This window comes from Cebus imitator, unplaced genomic scaffold (assembly GCF_001604975.1).
Source record: "Cebus imitator isolate Cc_AM_T3 unplaced genomic scaffold, Cebus_imitator-1.0 Scaffold180, whole genome shotgun sequence".
In the NCBI taxonomy this organism is placed as follows: Eukaryota; Metazoa; Chordata; class Mammalia; order Primates; family Cebidae; genus Cebus; species Cebus imitator.
Window position 1 is genome coordinate 1,934,249 of NW_016107495.1, and position 22,650 is coordinate 1,956,898.

Consider the following 22,650-nt stretch of genomic DNA (forward strand, 5'->3'; position numbering starts at 1 on the left):
TTTTTTTTTTTTGAGACAGAGTTTCACTCTTGTTCCCGGCTAGAGTGCAAAGGCATGATCTCAACTTACTGCAACCTCCGACTACCGAGTTCAAGCGATTCTCCTGCCTCAGCCTCCTGAGTAGCTGGTATTACAGGCATGCACCACCACGCCTGGCTAATTTTGTATTTTTAGTAGAGACAGGGTTTCTCCATGTTGGTCAGGCTGGTCTCAAACTCCCAACTTCAGGTGATCTGCCCGCCTTGGCCTCTCAAACTGCTGGGATTACAGGCGTGAGCCACTGCGCCCAGCACTTTCCCTTCTTTCAGCATCTGTCAAATATTCCTATAATCCTAGATCCAGAGTCAGCAAACTAAAACCTCCTCGCCAAATCCAGTCCACAGCTAAGAATGACTTTTACATTTTTTAAATGGTTAGAAAAATACTTAAATAATAATGTTTCGTGACTCGCAAAAGTTCCATGAAACTGGAATTTTAGTTTCCATAAACAAAATTTTGTTGGAACACAGCCATGCTCATTCATGTACATATCATCTGTGGCTGCTTTTGCACTTCCGCAAGAGAGCTGATTAGTTGCAATACAGGCATTATGGATGCAAAGATGACAATATTTACTACCTGGCCTTTTACCGAAAAAGTTTGCCAATCCCTTTCCAAGACCCTTAAACCTTGCTTTTCTATAATAACTATTTCCATAAAGATATATACGTTTATTGGCTTTTAATGTCCATTTAGAAATTTGACTTCCATATCTTTTCCTATATTCACTGGACTTTCATACTACAAATATTTATTAAGTGCCTAATATACTTGGCATTGTTCTTGGCAAGAATAATGAGGTTATAAAAGTGACCAAAACAGATGCAGATCCTCATTCTGGAGGAGCTTTTATTCTAGTGAGAACTCATGTGGGGGGAGGTGATGAACGAATACATGTAGAATGTCGTATGCCACAGAGAAAAATACAATACAGAAGACCAAGTGTCAGAGATAGAAGGGGGTTATGTTAACAGATGGTTCAGGAAGCCTCACTGAGAAGTGGACGTTTCAGCAAGACCTAAAGCAGGTGAGGAAGCCCACCCCACAGATGACTGGGAAGAGAGTTCCAGGCAGAAGGAACAGCAGGAGAACTGGGCCAGTGCCCTGAGGTAGAAATCACCCCAGCTTATCCAGGGAGGTTTTAATCCCAATAAGAAGTTCTAGTAGGTTCTGAGCCCTGCTGTCAGCTGGTGCCTCTTAGGCCAATCAGGACAATTGATTGTGGGGTGTGAGGGAAAGAAGTCAATGATGACTGAGGTTTTTGGTCTGGGAACCAAGAGATAGAAGCTGCTATTTTCTGAGATGAGATGGATATGGGAGCAATAGGTTTTGGGGGCAGGTTTGCTGGTGAGTGGGTTAAGTTTGAGGTGCATTTTTAACAACCAGTGGCAGTGGGGAGAGGGCAGTGGGCTATGCAAGTCCTGAGTTCCAAAAAGGTCTGAGCCAGAGAGATACATTTAGAATTTGTTAGGGTAAAGGAGAAATCTCAGCAGTGAACCTGACTGAGATTCGATCTCAAAGCCCAAAGCCCAGATTTTTTTTTTTTTTTTAATCTCTAGGACATCTCTCACCTTATGACTAAACAGAACTTTCATTTTTTTGACCTCACATTTTCTTTCCTTTTCAGTTCACCATTGGCATTGCATCAGCATCTACCCCTGTTCTTCTTGCTTCCTCTTTAGGTAGCTACACCTGACCAGTAGGCACCCTGGACAGCTTGAAATATGAAATATACCTTTCTCACTGGCCAAAAGCTGCTTAGTGTGGTCCAGGACCCATGGTCTGCCATCCACATTGAGATCCTAGCCTTTGATCCATTGCCCTGCCTTGTTAAGTAGTGTCTCTGTCTTCTTGCTTCCAGCCTCAGTTTTGATTTGACTGCTTCCTTGCCTTGCCTTCTGTTTACCTGAATATAACCACACTTCATTTTACCCTTGTACACATCTAGCAGAAACCACCTTAGGTTGTTTCCATAAATGTCTTATCTCCCATACTAGACCTTAAGAGCAGATCTGTGTTTTCTTTACCTTCCTGTTGTCCACCGTGCGCTTCAAGTAGTCAGTCAGAGATGGGAGGCTCATTTGCGTTGACCACACCCCTTCCCATTCCAGCCCCAGTTGTGCATCATTGCGTGAGGTCTAGAGCAGTATTTTTTCAAACTGCGATGTGACGACCATCTGCGTCCCTTAAGGAATAGGTGAGCATGCACATTCCCAGGTCTCACCTCCAACCTGCTGCTGAATGAACCTAGTAAGTTGCCTTCTTTGGGGTGGGATCTGGGTATCTGAGTTTTTAACAAGCCCCGCCCCCCAGATTATTCTTAAGCAAACATGAAACTTCCAGGTACAGAGAAAGATTACAATTCCAGTTCTACTGTTTCCAGCTTGGACAAATCATCCATCTCAAGCCTCAGGTTTTTTTTCTTCTCACTGCAATGAGTATATTGACACTTGCTATCTACTTTGTAAAGCTGTTGTAACAACTCAAGCAAAGAGTTCTTTGGAAACCTGTGCTAATCTCACCTTCCGGTATCTTTTCATTTTTGTGTGCAAGTCAAGCTTTAGCTACCTGCAGATTGGCTCCTTGAACACAGGAACCAGTGATGTGTGCGTGAAGTTACCTCGTGCTGTTTATGTGCCTGAGCTTTTAGTAAATACCAGTTAACAGAAATCAGGTAGCTACTCTTCTGTGTCCTAGAAAGGCAGAAGGTTTTTTCTTATTTTCTACATCTTTATTTGACCATCATTAAAACCTGTGTACAGTGAGAAGGAGTTAGAAACATGTTTGTAGGTTTAATCTAGGATAATTATTGTATGCACTGATTTTTTTTTCCCCAGGGGAAATGTTTTAAAGGTAATTTATAGGAAAAGTAACCCGTACCTATTTAAGAGCAGTAAAGCCATTCGTTGGCATTTCAAAGTTGTACATTCATAATAAACTCATAGTAAATTCATTCCTGACCACTGATTTTTTAAAAAGTTTCACTTCTTAAACTGCAAGAGAACCAGGCATAGTGGCTCACACCTGTAATCCCAGCACTTGGGAGGCTAAGGCAGAAGGATCACCTGAGATCAGGAGTTCGAAACCAGCCTGGCCAACATGGTGAAATCCTGTCTCTACTAAAAATACAAAATTAGCCAGGCGTGGTGGTGCATTCCTAATCCCAACTACCTTAAGGAGGCTGAGGCAGGAGAATCGCTTGAACCTGGGAGATGGCGGTTGCCGTGAGCCGAGATGACGCCATTGCACTCCAGCCTGGGTGACAGAGCAAGACCCTATCTCAAAAAAAAAAAAAAAAAAAAAAAGAAGAAGAAAGGAAAAAAAGAAAGAAACTGTAATGGAATCAATGGCAGGTAGTAGGCCTGGAATCAAGATGCAACAAGAGAAAAAAACCTTTTCTTCCTCTTACCCTTTACGTGTCTTGTATCTAATGATACTGGGCATCATTAGAAGTAGTTCATACCAACTCTTAGAACAACATCTGCTAAGTCCATTTTCACTTTGGGGGGCTTACTTAAAATGCTTTTCCATATGCTAACAAAATCCTGATGGTGGACATCTGTTAAGATTACTGCCCTCTTAAAGGCTTGTTTGAGATGTTAACAAACTTACAAAACACATTTCTGAACAAAGACTTCGTTAATGTTCATGCCATTGGACATATTTTGTTTGCAATTACAATAGTCTCCTCTTTTGCATTTTTTAAAAGTAAAGTACTTTGCTTGCATTCCACCTTCTTTCTACTGGAAAGTGTCTACCAAGTCCTCTGGCCCTGAACTAATCACTTCAGTTCAGGTACCAAAATAAGTTTAATAAATATTCCTGGAAACACCCTCAAGGACTTGGATCAGCCCAGGCATCTGCTGAAACACCCAAGACACATGTGGAACCAGATGTCAAGTATGCAGATAAGGACATAGAAGTCACAAAAGGGACAACCAGAGACCTGAGAGTGGGGTGGATTTAGGTGAGAGAGACCTGGGGTTCGATGCCTCTTTGTCATTCACCACCTACATGACCTTAGAGAGGTTCTTTAGCTTCTCTGAAGTTCCCGTGCTCTCATCTGCAAGATGGAATAACACTTCTGTCATAGGTTGATATGAAGAGTAGATGATATCGTAGAGGAAAAGCACTTGATATAGGACATGATGCATTGGTACTTAGTAGATGGAGTTATTCACTACTGTGTTCTGTGGAGAATTCATTTACCAACCAAATTCCTCTTAATGCCCTTTAAACTCTTTTCATTTATACTGTGCCTAATCAGAGAACAGCTGATCAAAATTATCCATATAGTAGTATGCCTTCATATTTTTTTTTAGATGGTGTCTCGCTCTGTCACTTAGGCTGGAGTGCAGTGGTGCCATCTCAGCTCACTAGAACCTCTGCCCTCCAGGTTCCAGCGATTCTCCTGCCCCAGCCTCCCAAGTAGCTGAGACTACAGAGGTCACCACCACACCTGGCTAGTTTTTGTATTTTTGATAGAGATGGGGTTTCACCATGTTGGCCCCACTGGCCTCGAACTCCTGACCTCAAGTGGTCCACCTGCCTTGGCCTCCCAAAGTGCTGGGATTCCAGGTGTGAGCCACCGTGCCCGGCCCATATTTTTAATTACTCTCCTTAATAATGCTGTATTTTATTTAAAGTTATTTAAATTTAACTTAGCAATTTCAACTTTTTTAGACTTTGCTCCAAGCAGGAATGTTTTCTGAGTGCTGAATCTAGTTGTCATTGTCTGGGACATTTCCATTTTTATATATCCTTTTAAAAGTAAGAGACAAAAAGTGGAATACAATGCTCTCACAGAGACCTTACGTATGCTATAAAGTGTGTTTAGTAGAAATGTTAGATTAGTCACAAATGTAATGTGGTCAAACCTGCATCGATGCTTCCACGAGCCTCTGATTCAGTGTGAATATATAGATTTCCTTCCACTCATATACTTAACTCATGTTTCTGATCTCCTGTCTTTTATTTTCTTGTCTTCTTGTACTCATTGAAATTTTTTCCATATGGAATTACACCCTGATTTTGTGTAACTGAAGGATTGACACTCTTGAGATGGCTCAAAGTTAAACCTGTAAAATAAGTTGAGAGCTAACAACAAGTCTAGAAAATGCTTTGCTAGAAAAAAATTTTAGCTAGAAAACAAAACAAGGCCAGGCGTGGTGGCTCACGCCTATAATCCCAGCACTTTGGGAGGCCAAGGCAGCAGATCGCTTGAACCCAGGAGTTTGAGACCAGCCCAGACAACATGGTGAAACTCCTTTCCTACTAAAAATACAAAAAAATTAGCCAGGCATGGTGGTGCACATCTGTGATCCCACCTACTCAGGAGGCTGAGGTGGGAGGATCACCTGAGCCTGGGAAGTTGAGGCTGCAGTGAGCTGTGATCACACCACTGCACAGACAACAGAGCAAGACCCTGTCTCGAAAAAGAAGAAGAAGAGAAGGAGGAGGAGGAGGAAGCAGCAGCCTCTCCTTAGTTTAATATTTATGTTCTTCTGGGTTTTCAGAACTATGAATGAAGTTTTTTTTTTACTCCCACCAGGTTACCGTGTTGTGACTTGTGATATCTTTAAGATGATAAAAAGTGAGATGAGAAGGTGATTAATTTTATGGATAAATGTTTTATAGATAATTTTAATCACTTATTCTACTATTTCAGTATATTAGTAGGGATTAGATGTTTTAAAATTCTATTTCATCTTTCTGTGAAAGAACTCCTAATGACAAAGGACATAGGCTTTGGAACCAGAAAGACCTGGGTTCAAGCCCTCCTCTGCCACTTACTTGCTAGGTTATCTTGGATAAGATACTTAGACTCTTAGAACGTCAGTTTTCTCATCTGTAAATGGGGCTAATTAGGTCTACTTGGCAGGGTCATTGTGAGGTTTAGAGATATGAAGTGCCCTACTGGGGCACTTTTTATTTTTATTACTCAGTAAATAACATGATTTTCATGGTGATGGCTCTCCTGGAAGGCCACCAGGAAACATCTGGTATTACAGAGGGCCCCAGATTCTTGAGGTCCCTGGCATTCCTCTACTTTGGAGGGACTTGCCATTGGTACCCTAGTCATGTGTTCAGAATGGGAAACTCAAGTCCTTTGATATAGTTAGGCTTACAGTTAGTGTTTGGTGAACTGGATTGAAGGCAGCACATGTTGCCTTAGGATTTCTTAGCTTGGAGGCTACAGGCTGTTTGTTTCTATTATCCTGGAAGTTCCCATTTCCATGCTTTGACTTCCAACAGCCCCCTGAATCATATTGTGGAGGAGGCAGCCAGGTCAACTTCCTCTCCCTGAGAACCCAATTCAGGGGCAAAAAGCAGGATGCTAAAGATGACCCAAGTGTCTCTAACAACACTTTGTCATGACCCTTGGACAGAGACTTTTAGAGTAAAGTCTCTCCTGGAGTGCTTGGTGCTATTTTTGTGTTGATGTAACTCTAATTGGTACTCTAACCATTCTAATGCTTTGAGAGAGATGTCTTCTTTTTTTTTTTTCTTTAGAGACAGAGTCTCACTCGGTCACCGAGGCTGGAGTGCAGTGGTGCAATCATGGCACATTACAACCTCCAACTCCTGGCCTCAAGTGATCCTCTTACCTCAGGCTCCTGAGTAGCTGGGACTATAGGCACATACCATCATGCCTGGCTAATTTTTAATTTTTTTAGAGATGAGATCTCGCTATGTTGCCCAGGCTGGTCTCAAACTTCGTGCCTGGAGCAGTCATCTTGCCTTAGCCTCCCAGAGTTCTGGGATTACAGGCCGAAGCCACTGCACCTGGCCAGGTCTTTTTGAGAGTGGTGCTATCCCACCGCACTGATGAGAAAGTTGAGTAGAACCAGAGAAAGAAAACTTGACAGAGCAAGAATTGTGATTGAGAATCACTGACCCTTCTAGTTTTCTCCAGTCACAATTATGTTTTGCTCATTTTATTTGACCAGTAAGGTAAAAGCCCACATGGGAGGAAAGGGAGTTGCTGTTTCATAATGGGTCAACACCAAAACCCCATTGTCCCAAGTCAAGCTTTCCGACAGGCTGACTCCCCACATTTTTCTATGTCAAAATAAAAACAATTCTTTTATGCTATCACGCTGCAGCCAAGTTAAGTCTTCAGTATAGTCATGCATTGCTTAATGGCCAGGACATGTTCTGAGAAATGTGTCGTTAGGCAGTATTGTCATTGTGCAAACATCATGGAATGTACCAACCCAAACCTAGATAGTAGAGCCTACTAAACGCCTGGGCTCTCTGGTAGAGCTTATTGCTCCTGGGCTACAAACCTATACAGGATGTTACTGTATTGAATACTATCGGCAGTTATAACACAATGGTAAGTATCTGTGTATCTAAATATATCTAAACATAGGAAAGGTACAGTAAATATATGGTATTGTAATCTTATGAACCACTCTCATATATGGGGTCCATCATTAACTGAAATGTTGTATGTGGCTCATAACTATATGAGAGATGCAATGATTTGCAGACAGAGCAAAGATCGCAAAGGGCTCTATTAGTTTCATTTGCATGGAAAAGACTAGGATTAATTAATACATTCAGTATAGATAGTTCTTACATTTGAGTTTTAGAGCCAATAAGACTGACGTGGAAATGCTTTTCTGGTTTCATTTTGCTCTATTTAATTACCTCCACCATGAGAAAGGTTTTTAAAACTCTGGCCTCGTCCTTCCAATTTATATCCACAGATTCAGCTTCAGTTCTATTTCATGTTTTCTTTTATTCCATGAAGGGGTAGAAAGTGCCTTCTCATCAGAACAGCCGTTTTCACCCTTTTCTCCTCCCAAGTTGTGCCAGAGCCCCTGCTACACCAGTTTACCTCTCCCTGTGCTTCTTCACCGCACCGCTCTGCAGCTCAGAAGTATCAACACTGCATGGTCCCTTTCTTTCATCTCCTCATAATGCTTCCCCAGCCACTTAGTGGGTTAGTCAGGCCCTGCCTTCTCTTCAGCCAGCCCCGCAGTCCTGGGAATGTCTTGAGTGAGCCCTGGAATCTCTGCACAGGGTGAATGTCCTGTTATACATCCTCAGTCCAATATTTTTGGATTCATGAATATTAAAGAATTAGAGATCACAAGGCCTTACCACCATCTGGCACCCTGTAAAAACATAATGACTCTTTTATTTCATGGCACTTGACTTAGTTTATTCAGCATGATCAGGGCAGTATTCAGGCTGTAGCAGGCCTGTTAAATATTTACCGATGAGGCGGATATTTATACATGAATCAGCAGCACTTATCAGTGTGTGACACTGGATGTAGATTTTGTACCTTACAAGCTAAGAAACTACTGAGTTAAATACAGGGTGAAATGACATCCTTTAAAAAATAAACTCTCAGTTAAAACTATCTTTCCTAGTACCTGAAGTGCTTTACACCTATTGAGGCTTGCCCTGGGCAGCCAACTAAGTCATTCAGAATTAGACCTGCCAGAGTGGCTGGTCCAAATTTGAGATCAAATGAATCTGATTGTTTGATGGTTGGGGTGGGAGAGTACTGAGATATGAACAAAATTAAGAGGAGTGCCTGCCTTGCTGCTGTGTGGTAAACTGTAAAGGGAGATGAGCCGTACATCACAAGTGTCTACTTAGGTGACGGTCTGAAGCCTTCATCATACTGGCATGCTGGCCTGGCTCACTGATAACCAGACCCACTGTTTCTTCCCATCCCTGTAGTCTTTTGTGATTAAAATCCCCCTCTTTTTAGGGAAGTCACCTATTTCAGCAGCAACAGCCTGAATTCATGGCAAACCTGTGTTCAGATCTTGGTTTTACCTCTGTCCAGTTGTGTGAACCTAGGTGTATTTTCTGTTCTCTGAGCCTCAATTTTTTTCACATGTAAAATTACAATGATACTTCTTACCTCTTTGAACTATGGAAAACATTAAATTAAATAATGTGACAAAGTACCTAGCAACACGTGTTAGTTCTTGGTAGTGACAGAAGCAGGGTGTGGAAACGTGGGCCTGGCAGTGAACAGCTAGGTTTTGGATCTTTTCACACCTCTACTTCTCTCCATCATTATACGTAACTTTTGTCTAACGGCTGTATTTCAGAATCACACAGTCCAAACAGAGAGAGGGAAAGAGTTTAGAGGATTACTCAGACTGTTTTCCTTCCTTGTATATAATTTAATGACTGATTAAAGACTTATCTTGTAATATTTTATATAAGTCAAAGCCTATTACTGTCAGCTTCAGGGAATCATCAAAATTGTTTTCTTTTTTGGAATTTTATTATGCCAAGGATTGTTCCTCTAAGTGAGCTATGAATAGCTTAGATCTTGCCATTGTCTATGTTGTACAGATATTCCACCAGTAGTTACAGGACATAAATATTGTATTTGTTTTTCTTGTACTATAGATTCTTTTCCTTCATCATTTTTCTATCTTAATGAAATCATTAGAGCTTCTGGTTAGATATGTGCCTTCTGTGTAATTTGTACATATAAAAACAGAAGACAGAAAGCCTTTCTCTTGTTCATAGGAAGTCACAGGAATTTTCCTAGCCATCTTCAGAATTTAAGCTAAATCTAGTGCAATGCCTACTCTAAGAGTAGCAAAAGGAAATGATGGTCTTGCTGATTCTGTGCAGTTGCGGAATGCAGATGATTCATTAATGTCATACTTAGTCAAACACTGTCTTATAATTTTCTCAGTTGTCAGAGTTGTGCTTCTAGGTAACATCTGAGTAGAAAAAGTCAATATTTCCACTCCACCTTGACTTCCTTGTGTCACTCGAGATTTTGTTCATTTAGATTTTTTATTTCCATGAGCAAACACAAAATTTTTTTTTACCAGGGAAATTAATTTCAGAAATCTGTGGTCAACAGGAAGACAGGATGGATTTGGAGTCCTTTTAGTAGTGTTTTATACATATGTATGCACATTCACACACATAATCCTTGTATCACAAACCCTAGACTGAGTCAGACTGCCCCAGACTCTGTTTGTTTGTTTTGAGACAGGGTCTCACTCTGTCGCCTAGCCCAGGGCGCAGGCACAATCTCAGCTCACTGCAACCTCTGCCTACAGGCTCAAATGATCCTCCCACCTCAGTTTGCCAAGTAGCTAGGGCTACAGGTGTGCAACACCCTGCCTGGCTAATTTTTTAAATGTCTTGTAGAGACAAAGTCTTCCCATATTGCCCAGGCTGGTCTTGAACTCCTAGACTCAAGTGATTCGCCCACTTCAGCCTCCCAAAGTACTGGGATTATAGTCGTGAGCCACTGCACCCAGATACCCAGAACTCTTTAGAAATGATTTTCTAGGCAGTTATTGTCATGCCTTTTTCTTCCACTTAAAACCTTGTAACTGTGGAGTCTTGGACAATAATCCAACATTATAAATAAATAATTACACCAGTAAGAAGTAATCACAACATTAAGGGATTTTAGGGATTTTTAAAAATATCCCATCATATTACAGGAGAGTTTAGGGCTTATAGAAATATATGCATTAAAATAAAATTAAGAAAAGAAAAACTAAAGCAAAAGGAAAGTGAGTGCAGGAAAGAAGATGAAGTAAAGGTTAAGGGCAGTAAATGTATGCTTTAAAGTTCTGAACAATTTTTTTAAATAATTGTATGCTGGTTAATTTAAACTGAAAAAAAGAATTTTTTTTTAAGACTGAGTCCCGCTGTATCACCCAGGCTTGAGTGCAGTGGCGTGATCTTGGCTCACTGCAACTTCTGCCTCCTGGGTTCAAGCGCTTCTCCTGCCTCAGCCTCCTGAGTAGCTGGGATTATAGGTGCCCATCACCACACGCCCAGCTAATTTTTGTATTTTTAGTAGAGATGAGGTTTCATCATGTTGGATAGGCTGGTCTCAAACTCCTGACCTCAAGTGATCCTTCTGCTTCAGCCTCCTAAAGTGCTGGTGTTACAGGTATGAACCACCACGCCCAGCCTGAGAAAAGGAATTTCTGAAAGTTTTGGAAACTGTTTCTGAATCAACATTGTATCTTAGTGCTCGGATCAATGATTATTGACTGTACCTTCTTGTTTAGACTGCACCTTCTTGTAGGCCTTTTGGAATACAAGGTAATGGCCAATAAGCTGTAGAACCAGTCTCTTTAGTACTCTGCTACAGTGTTGCATCAATTCATTTTAGTTCAGTTACAATGTTTAATGAATAACTTATCTGTGCCCAGCAATGAATTGGGCATAATGAAGAGTATAAAAATGTATGTTTCAGTAATACCTACAGCCCATTAATGTTGGTAAGACATTTGCCCATGCCAATCAAAATTTTCTAATTTGTGCTATTGTGTGATATCAGTGATGTATAATGCAAACATGCTGATTTAATAAAATGAATTAAAATACAGAGATGTAATCATAAAGTGAAGCCCATATACCCATCATCATTAACCTGGGCAGTTGGTGGCCAGATTCTGTTGAGAAAAGCCAAGTCTGCTTGGGGGTATCATTTCCAAGGTTGCTTGAGCCCTAAGAGAAGTGTCCATTGTACTCTTGTCCTTTCAGTGCACTTGGAGGCTCCTCAGCTCTTCATATCCCAGCCTTTCCAGGAGGAGGATGTCTCATTGATTACGTTCCTCAAGTATGCCACCTGCTCACCAACAAGGTAAAAGCAAGTCTCCGACTCATCCCTCTTGTGAGATTCCTTCCTCCAGTTCACCATGTACCCAAAATCATTGTGCATGCTCCATCCTTCTTAGACCGCCTGCTCAGATTCAGCCTCCATCTGACACCTGCCCTTCCTACTATGAATTACAGTTCATATGTTTCTCTCCCTATTTCTTTGTCCTCCTTCTTCCTTTTCTAGGGAACCTGACCTCCTGTTCCAGTCTTATCTTAATCTCTTAACTTTATACCTGAGATTTAAGTCCCCTATTTCTTGAATTTCCTTTACCCTAAGTTTTTGTCAGATCTTGCATCTTCTTAAACTTTAAAACTTTACAACTTTGGAACCCCATTGCTTCCCAATTATCTAGTACATGCAAGTGTGTGTGCATGTGTTTGCCACTAGTTGATACCAGAGTAATTGTTTAAAACTGCCTTCATCTCTCTCTGTGTTTCTGTACCTCACTTTTTAATAGTCAGACTTTGATTCTTCCTGTCATATCTGGGAGCAGTTCACTAGAGCCCTGCACCTAGGGGCAAGATTCCCAAGTCAGCTGGTATTTTGTTTGTTTGAGACAGAGTCTCACTCTGTCTCCCAAGTGGGAGTGCAGTGGCGCGATCTCGGGTCACTGCAACCTCCACCTCCCAGGTTCAAGCTATGCTCCTGCCTCAGCCTCCTGAGTAGCTGGGATTACAGGCTTCCACTACCACACCTGGCTAATGTTTTGTATTTTTGTAGAGACGAAGTTTCACCATGTTGGCCAGACTGCTCTCGAACTCCTAACCTCAGGTGATCCACCGGCCTCAGCCTCCCAAAGTGCTGGGATTACAGGCATGACCCACCATGCCCAGCTAGTCAGCTGGTCTTGCACTCAGTCAGATGACCTAAGGCTTCTCTTAGCTACATAAAGGAGCCATTACATTAGCAAGTAGCTGAGCCTACTCTAACGGTTATTGTCAGACATTTCCAAAAAGTGTAAGAATATACTTGTTAATGTCCAGCCTGTGTATTTAGCTGAAAACTAGCGATACTGATGCACAAGCAACACTGACCCTCTTTCTTCTCCCACGTGGACTGTGACTCAGTTTGTTTAAGTGCCAGAGTGCAATTTTCTTTGCTCCTGTTGACTTGTTCACATTGGCTTGGAAAATAGATCTTTTGTCTCTTTCACTCAAAAGATAGCTCATTTCTATATAGAAAATAGTTTAAAAGTACAATAATATTTCAAAAGCTTCAGTATTATTTTTCAAATGTCAGAGAAACTAAAATCTGGCAACTCTGCAGTTTGTGGGCCTGGCACAGATTCCAGGCTTTAACACTCAGGCAGGGGTTGCTTCTCATCAGACCAAATTCCCCCAGCCTCTGCCCCACTGCAGAACTGATCAGAGGACAGAATTCTTATTTACATTCTGGGGCTTTGCACTGCCTTCAAATCTGTGTTGCAGAATTATGGAGAAAAATGCAAATTTGGCCTTCCAAAACAGAGAAGAAAAGCCTTTTTAAAGCTCTCCAATGGATATTAATTTCTAGTCATACATTTTCCTCAAAAAAATTATAATACCATTTTCCCAGAAATGTAAGAATCAGTCCATTTTTCTTATCTGGTTTCCTTTCATTAATTTTACTTGTCTTTTGAAAATGGTGTTCTTCTGTTTGCCACAAATGAGGACAGTATGGGCTGCTTTTAGAAACAATCTCTTCAAATGAATTTCCATAATTATATTGGAATCTATCTTTATAGCCAGTTTTGTTGTGGGTTTCTGTTAAAATGGTTTTCTGTTTTTAAAATCAAGTATACAGAACTGTTTTCATCCCCCTTTTTAAACAAAGTCACTTAAGCAAACTTATCATCTGTTTTTCTTTTCCCAAAATAACACTTCTGATCCTGCATTAAGCCTGCAAAGTAAGCACTGTTTTTATAAATTGACATAAACCCCTATTATATAAATAGAATTGTTTTACATTTAAAGGGTACAACATGGCTATCAGTACCAATTGTGTCAAGGTTATTTCAAGCACTTTATCTTGAGCTTTTGTTAGCTATGAAAACTCAGTGTGGCTATAGCCAATATAAACAATTTTGGGGGTCTCTCCTTCCCACTGTTTCTTCTAGCCATCATGAAAACATTATAAGGAATGTGTTTTCGTGTTAGAAGCCAGTGGGTAAATGACTAACTTTCAGATGCCTAGCTTAATGAGTTCGCAATTTTTTTTTTAATAGAAACTGTCATTCGGTGATAATGAGGCATATAAAAAGGCAAAGCAAAATAAAATCTCCTATTGTAATACCCCTTATTCTGAATATTAGAATTCTAAAAAGAAAGAAACATTATTCTGTTTTTTTTTTTTAATAGAAGCTCAAGGTAACCAAAGAACCCCATTTGATGAGAGAAAGCTCTCGACAGAGATTGTCAGCTGATGTATGCAAAAGGAATGATGGGATTCAAAAATCATTATTTTGCAATCCATAATGAAATCATTGATTCAGACAAGGATCTCCAATAAATACAAAAACCATTAGGTGAAAGGTTGGGAAACTAGGTCTTTCCATACTTCAGGAGGTATGTCCATAGACTCTTCACTGTGACAGAGGGAGTACCCCCTTTCAATGGAGTGGTCTGGCTGTCATCACCTTAGCCAAGTGATCAAGCCCAGTATTGTCTAGGAAGTTTTCTTGCCAAAAATGTTCAACCTGGAACTAATCACCCTTGAGCTCTAATTTCTAATTTATAGGAAATACAGAGAGTAAAAGAAAAAGGAAGAAAACAGAATTGAGATCTTCTATAAGACAACTAGTCCAATTTCTTTTCTTTTTTTCTTTTTTTTTTTAAGAGATAGGTCTTGCTCTTTTAAAGAGATGAGGTCACCCAGGCTGGAGTGCAGTGGTGCCATCTAAACTCAGTGCAGCCTTGAACTCCTGGGCTCAGGTGTTCCTCCTGCCTCAGCCTCCCAAGTAGCTGGGGCTATAGGTGCATATCACCACACCCAGCTAATTTCTTTTATGTTTTGTAGAGATGAGGTCTGGCTGTGTTGCTGAGACTGGTCTTGAATTCCTGGCCTGAAGTAATTCTCCCAAAGTACTGCAGAATCCCAAAGTACTGCAGGCGTCAGCCTCTGCACGTGGACATAGCCAAATTTATTTGAAAAGTCAGTGTCATGTTATGTGCATGCAGGCACACGCATACTCACACTCAAGGAGGTACTATTTGTTCTAGATTTAGAAACTTAAAAGGCATTAAAAACAAATGGCTGATCCTTAATTGTACACTCCTTTTTAAAAAACATTTTGGGCCAGGCACAGTGGCTCGCACCTGTAATCCCAGCACTTTGAGAGGCCAAGGCAGGCTGATCACCTGAAGTCAGGAGTTTGAGACAAGCCTACCCAGCATGGGGAAACCGTGTCTGTATTAAAAATAGAAAAATTAGCAGAGCATGGTGGCAGGCTCCTATAATCCCAGCTACTTGGGAGGCTGAGGCAGGAGAATTGCTTGAACCCAGGAGGTGGAGGTTGCAGTGAGCCAAGATCGTGCCATTGCACTCCAGCCTGGGCAACAAGAGCAAGACTCCACAACAAGAGCAAGACTCCATCTCAAGAAATTGTTTTCAAAGTAAACAATAAAAATTAAAACATTTTGGGGACAATTAGGAAATTTTGAAAATGGACAGGATACTAGATTAATTCAGAGACTGATTGCTAAGTTTTTTGAGTATAATAATGGTATTGTGGTTATGTAGAAGAAAGTCTTATTTTTTAGAGATATATACTGAAATATTTAGGGGTGAACTGTCATGATGTCTCTCATTTCCTCTGAAATGTTGATTGATAAGTTGATAGGTAGATGGATGGCTGGAGGAAGCAAGTAGGCACAATAGTCATAGTTGTTGAATGTAAGTAGTGGGAATACGGGTGTTCACTTTACTATTCTTTCTGCTTCTCTGAATCTTTGAAATTTTTTATAATAAAGCCTTTTAAAGCTTCCCACTCCACTTCTCAGCTTTGGGTTTCTATTCCAGGTGCAGTACGTGATTCAAGGATATCACAAAAGAAGAGAGTATATTGCTGCTTTCCTCAGTCACTTTGGCACGTAAGTTCTGCCCTATTTAAATGATACACCAGTGATGCCCTCACTTGCTGATAACCTCAACACGGGGGCTTAATTAAGAAAATAGCACTTAGTTCTTACACATGATATCTTTTTAATGCCACTTTGATCCTTTTTGGTATGCTGTTTTTACCAATGCTCCCAGGATCCCCTTCTTTTTTGTATTCTTTGGCAAATGGTAGAATCAAATGCCTTCCCTAGAGCAGCAGCGAGGACAGCCCTGAACACAGCAGTAGTAATGGTGGTAACAGTCACTTGTAGAACTCCCTACAATTTACACAGCACCCTCACCTCCATGCCCTCACAGTGGCCATGGGGTGAACCAGGTGAGCATCACTGACATATTCTGTTGAAGAATGTGTCATTCTTCAGAAATTGCAGTAAGTTCAGTAGCCCAATGGAAGTCACACCCCTAGAAGAAGTGGAGCCAGGGCAGGAATCCCATTTCCCCAGGACTCAGGTTTCCTGACAGGACTCCATTTGCCAACAGTGCCACACAGATTTGGGGAGGAAATCCAGCATTTAATATAAAAGCAGTGACTCATACTTGAGGTTAGGAGCTAAAAGCAAGCACCAAGATGGGAGAGGGAAGCCTGTGACACCGTGAGTGCTGCCGGCTCCACCATCCCTGTGCCTTTGCCCTTTCCTTCTGGCTGCCCATGGCTGTGCTGCCCTGCAGCCCTATTTCCTTAAATAAATCAGAGGCCTGATCAAGCTTCTCCTTGGGCTTGGCTCAGTGGAAGAGGGAATGTATTTTCCTCATGCTCTTTAGAAGGTGGAACATTCTACCCATTGTGGGTAACTAGGCACTAAGGGTTTAAACAGCCTGATGATAGCCCACCTTATTCCACAGAAGGCTTATAAATATACAAATATATCTAGTAATATAAAATTAAAATTTTAAATAAGTAAATAAAGAAATTAGGAAAAAAGGAAATTAGGAATAGGGAAGAGAAGATGAAACCAAAAAAAAGGATTTGTCACCCTCTGGGATATAATTTTCAAACGGTGGCACAATTATAAGAAAATTTCTGACTCCTCGAACCAATTTTAAGACATTTTTTTCATTCCCATAAAGGAATTTTTCATTTCTCCAAAATAGAAGTGTCAATACCCAAATACTATGACTGTTTCTCACACGAGTCTTTACTACTTAAGATTTTTCTCAGCTTTATTTGTGAACATTTTGAGGAAGTAATTTTGATACAACAGTGGTTAGTAAGTAATACCACTGGTCTTATTTCTGAGTAAGATCTTTGGTATATATAATTGAACATGAAGAAACTAGCACAGTGACCTCCAAAATGGAGTACACACACCCCAGGAGTTACACAGTTCACTCTATTGGAATACAAGAAAACTATGAAAATTACATTTACATTTGCTTTCAAATCTCATTGTTTTTTAGTGCACTCTTTTTTGTGTATGTTTTATTATGCACGTAGTATAGTAATATACTTAAAAAGATTACATACTTATCTTTGCCTATGGGGTGCAGGACCTAAAGTGTTTCACTATCAGCACTATAACATTATTGGGCTAATTGTAAATTCATAGAGAGGCCAGGCACGGTGGCTCACACCTGTAATCCCAGCACTTTGGGAGGCCGAGGCAGGTGGATCGCCTGAGGTTAGGAGTTCAAGACCAGCCTGGCCAATACGGCGAAACCCTGTCTCTACTAAAAAATACAGAAATTGGCTGGGCATGGTGACAGGTGCCTATAATCCGAGCTACTCAGGAGGCTAAAGCAGGAGAATTGCCTGAACCTGGGAGGCAGAGGTTGCAGTAAGCCAAGATCATGCCACTGCACTCCAGCCTGGGCAGCAGAGTGAGACTGTGTCTCAAAAATTATATATATATATATTAAATTAAATTAAATAAATCAATAAATTCATAGAGAGAAATATCAACTAATGACTAGAATTGTTGACTTAGGATCTGAATGATATACCATCCATTTTGTAGCAGATCACTTAGCCTTCAGCATCTTAGTTCTTTTACCTTTACAAGGGTGTAACTGTTCCTTCACACTTAAACTGGGCTGGCATCAATATCAGTGGCCTGATTGGCCTGGTCTGGTCAGGTATAAGGCATCTCTAAAGACAGCAGAGTCCTCCTTGTATGGATGAGAAAGAAAATTTTATCTGTCCTTAGTGTGGTTAGTATTGTCACATTATGGCAACTTCCCCCAGGTGCCCAGCTCTTAAGGGAAATGGATGAGGTGAACCTACAGAATTCCACCTGGCACCTTTGGTGGTCAGGGGATGTTCTCTTTCGACACAGGACATGTGCATCCCCCCTCCTGATCCCAGCATCCACCCGTCTAATGTTGCTACTTTGCCTTGAGCCCAGTGGGGAGGAGGGGGGACGGGGAGGACACAAGGGAAAGGATTCCACATACTTTGGAAGCAAAGTAATATATAATACTAGATTTAGTAATAGTGTCATCACGTATTGCTGTCTAGTGCCCAGTGAAAGTCAGACTTAATCACTGTACAGGTAGTATGCTGACATTTGGCATTATAGTGTCATTGCTGACTTGATTTATTAATATGTCCTTTTACTCATAATTAATGTAATAACTAACATTTGTATAGTATTTTATGATTCATCTTACTAGTTTTTCACAATCCTGTAATGAATTTTGCAAATATGTTCATACTTGTTTTGCAGGTAAGGAAACTGAGGCTGCAAAGGTTAAGTGATTTGCCTGAGGTCGTAGTAGACAGTCAGTGGCAAAGCTGTGACCTAAACCTAGATACTGTCATTTCAAACCCCAGTCCCTTCCCGCATTAATCCTCATTTGCCTTAAATCCATCTCAGAGTCAATAACCCTGACTTCTTGAATATATTCATTACTTGGTTTCATCACTTTTATACCTTATTTTTATGAGGGTTCTTTTTTTGTTTGTGTGTGTATGTTTTTATTACTTAGAGGTGTCGTGGAATATGATGCAGAAGGCTTTACAAAACTCACTCTGCTGCTGATGTGGAAAGATTTTTGTTTTCTTGTACACAGTGAGTATACTTTTGCTGCCAGCATGTCAGCATACATTTTTAAATGTCCTAAGCCACATGTAATAATCAGTAGAAGAGCCTTTTGTAACCTGTCTTGGTTCCTTTTACTGTGGTGTATGTATATTTATTGTGTGATCTTAAAGAGAAAATATCTCTAGACCAGTGGTTCTCAACCACTGGAGTGATTACGCACCTCAGAGGATGTTTGGCAAAATCTGGAAACATTTTTAATTGTTACAACTGAGGGGGTGGGGGTTTGCTACTGGCATCTAATGGGTAGAGGTCAGTGATGCAGCTAAACATCCTACAATGCATGGGACAGCCCCTCACACACACACACAAAATTATTGAACCCAAAATGTCAGTATTGCCAATCTAGAGAAACCCTACCCTAAACAGATTTCTGTTTCAGATTATCTTTTCAGTATCAGGCCTCAAGACTTTTAGGATTATTGGAGACATACCTGCTATGATCATTTGGTTATCATCCCTATGAAATGAAAAGTCTAAAACTTTGATAAAGTGTAATCATAACTTAAAGACGGGGCAACGTTTTAATGCATCTGCAACGTCATTTCTTGACGTTCTTTTGCACAGTAGGCATATTTAATGGTCGTTGTCACATATTATTCAGTCAGTCCATGAACATTGACCCAGCTTTCTCTTGATAGATAGAGTATTTTTATTTGCTGATTATGTAAGAACCAGTGACCCATGGAGTCAGGTTCAAGTTGTAAGTCAACTCAGACCTTCACTCTGTAGTAATTTGGTATGTACAACGTTCAGTCTTCAGGCCAAGGCAAAGGAGCTATCTTTCCCAGCTTGAGTTAGAGAAAAGCAGTGGGTTTGAATTGACTTCACTCAAACCCACTGCTTTTAGAACTTACCCTATGCCTTAATAAACTATTGCAGGAGGAATAACTTTGGTTGTATTTAACCAAGGCATCAGACAGTATAAATATAGTGACTTTAAGGGATTTTTCTTCCACAGCAGATTTACCTTCTTCATTGTGATTTGCTTCAGTTAAAATAGTTCTTAAGTTCATTTTTCTGCCTGATTTCACACCAACAGATAGTAAGGGCAGAAACCAAAAAACATCTATAGTGGCAGAAAGAAGAAAACCTCTAAGTAAAACTTTATCATGGTATAATTCATATAGAGATCATTGAGCATAGGCTACAGTTGTAAGGAGATGGGCCTCTCTGCCTTTAGGTGTTGCCCAACAATCACCACTTTTCAAGGTGTCATGCACCTTGTCTCCACCATAACCGACAGCGTGGGGCCAGGTAGAGGAGGAAGCCTCATAGTCAAGGGCTCCTGGCAACCTCCTCTTTGCTCACTGTCTTCGATGGCCCTGCTGATCTGAGCCTACCACTGATACTGCTGCCACCACTTTTGATTCTGACATTACAGCTGGTGCTCGACTTACGACCACGGTCGGGACTGCGGACCGGTCGAAACACGATTTGGTCATAAGTTGAGTAGGCTATATGTACAGTTGAAATGGTGCACGCAGAAATGGTAGTGCTGCCAGAAGCTGGTCCGCACTGTCATATGCCCAGCTGGGCAACGTTTGTGCTGCCAGATGCGGAGCAGTCATGGCGAGCGATTGTGGTCGTAAAGTCGAATGGTCGTAAGTGGTATAGGTGGTAAGTCGATCAATACCTGTATATGTCCTTGCTTTGGTTTGGCATTCTGAGGCTTAATTCCTTTGTGAAATCTCACTTCCTATTTGCTGTATTCACTTTACCTTACTACCCTGGTCCCAGTGAGTCTTTCCCTAACCTGATGACCCAATGCCAGATCTTGATTGTTTCCATAATTTATTAATATCTCTTGTGACTTGGGAAAGTTGTCTGGTGTGATTCCCCTAGCCCAGCTCAAAAGGGACCTGGTCTTATCTCAAATGATCGTGGTGATGGTCTCATGCCTCCTGAGTGGCCGTGGACAACTCCATCATAGCAGGACGATTGCCAACACTAATTTAGATGAGTGCTTCAACCAGTTCCTTCATCTCAAAGTGGCATAACAGCCCAAGTCTGTTTTTCCTGAATCTTTGGTCTCCTAGCCATGGTTCTACTTTCTGTTGATGTCAGATCATATCAGAATAAGGGGGAAAATATATTTATGGCATTGCTCAATTATAACCTGTGTTTTCCACATGCAATTCAAAGATGACTATTCTGGTGGTTGCTAGCAAGAAAAAATTGTCACTTGCAGTGATGGTCAGGGATAAAAGAACATTCACCTCCCAGCTTCTGCCAACTCCCTTGTCAGTACATTCAGTATTGTAGCTATTGCTGTTGCTTTTGAAGGTCTATGCCCCACAGAGTCTTTTCTCCTTGGTACTACGTGTTCAGTACTTCTTACAGCTCCTTCTCCGCCTTTCTGCCTTAGCTTTTCCAAATCAGACATGCAAAATTAAATCCCAAAGTCGTATTTTCATTTCATTTTGAATTTACTTTCTTCAGAAACATAGAACCCCTCGGCATTCATTAGAACAGCTACCAGGGACCTTGGGAGTAGTTTCATTTACTTTTTCCAATGAAACAACTTGGCTCTTCTGGCAGATAAGACCTTGCCTGTGAATCAAAGGACTTTGATGCTGTTTCCTGCTCCATCACTAACTCATAGCCTGTCTTTAAATAAATTATTTTTACCCATTTCCTTTTTTCTTATCAAAAATATAGGACTTGCTATCTCAAAGTGAAGCTTGGTTAGATAATGTGTTTTACTTAGTCACACAGTTAAGCATCTGACACTTACCTTCCTTTAGAAGCATCTGCTGGCTTGGTTATAATGCCCAAGGGACCACTTGTTCCTTTTTATCCTTTCCATGAAAATGGGGAGGGGAATATGAGGTGGCAGAGACTTAATAGAGAACATTGCAGTGAATTATTCTGAGATCTCAAGGGGTGAAAAGGAGGAAGGAAATGCCTGGAAATATAGCCATTCCCCTGTGGCTGCCTCTACTACTTCATGGAGGTTGAAGACCTAGCAGGACATGAAATAGCATCTCTGTTCTCCCCTTCCTCCCTATCTCCCTGGGCCCAGGAAGGTTACTATTGAGAGGACAGCTCCTGGCAGTAATTAACGCACATTTTGGATGTTTGAGGAAAGAGGCACTCTTCTTGAGACAGATAGCTCTGACCTGAGACTGTGCCAGAGTTTGCAAAAGCAAGATTGCCTTAAGGGAAAGCATTGTACAGATTCTGGGATCTCTCAGGAGGCATTACAACAACCTGGCATTCTGGCAGTTCAGGAGTGGGGGCTGTGGCCATGACTGTAGCAATGAAGCATTTCCTTCCTTTATTCCTTCCTTCCATCATTCATTTTCAGCAGGTCTCAAATCTTGGAACTATAGCAGGATCAGAAACTTGCTCCCATCCAGAAACTATTTTTAGGAAAGTTTCCTGGCCATCATCTAAGAATTATTCATAGCAGTTTATAGGTAATCCATATTTGCCAAATTATGCCTACCTCTGGAGGTACATGTTACCTTTAAGCTAGTAGCTTTTTCTTTTTTTAAGACGGAGTTTTGCTCTTGTTGCCCAGGCGGGAGTGGTGCAATGGCATGATTTCAGCTCACTGCAACCTCTGCATCCCAGGTTCAAGCGATTCTTCTGCCTCAGCCTCCCAAATAGCTGGGATTACAGGCATGCACCACCGTTCCTGGCTAATTTTGTACTTTTAGAAGAGCTGGGGTTTCTCCAGGACTTGTCTCGAACTCCTGACCTCAGGTGATCTGCCCACCTCGGGCTCCCAAAGTGCTGGGATTACAGGCGTGAGCCACTGCGCCCAGCCCACTAGTAGCTTTTCAGAATGCAGCATGGCAAGAGAACCAGATAGCAAGGTGCAGTAACAGAACAATAACAACA

The 22,650-nt window shown here is 41.1% G+C and overlaps 1 protein-coding gene across 5 annotated transcripts in view; it reads left to right on the forward strand.

The window, feature by feature from the left end:
• Positions 1 to 22,650, forward strand: part of BABAM2 (BRISC and BRCA1 A complex member 2) — a 449,656-nt gene that overhangs the window by 336,815 nt on the left and 90,191 nt on the right. For all 5 annotated transcript variants that reach the window (XM_017545672.2, XM_017545670.2, XM_017545671.2 and 2 more), the window contains exons 8-10: positions 11,551 to 11,650; positions 15,665 to 15,735; positions 18,689 to 18,771. In XM_017545672.2, coding sequence (XP_017401161.1) covers positions 11,551 to 11,650; positions 15,665 to 15,735; positions 18,689 to 18,771 — 254 coding nt within the window. The remainder of the gene's footprint in view (positions 1 to 11,550; positions 11,651 to 15,664; positions 15,736 to 18,688; positions 18,772 to 22,650) is intronic.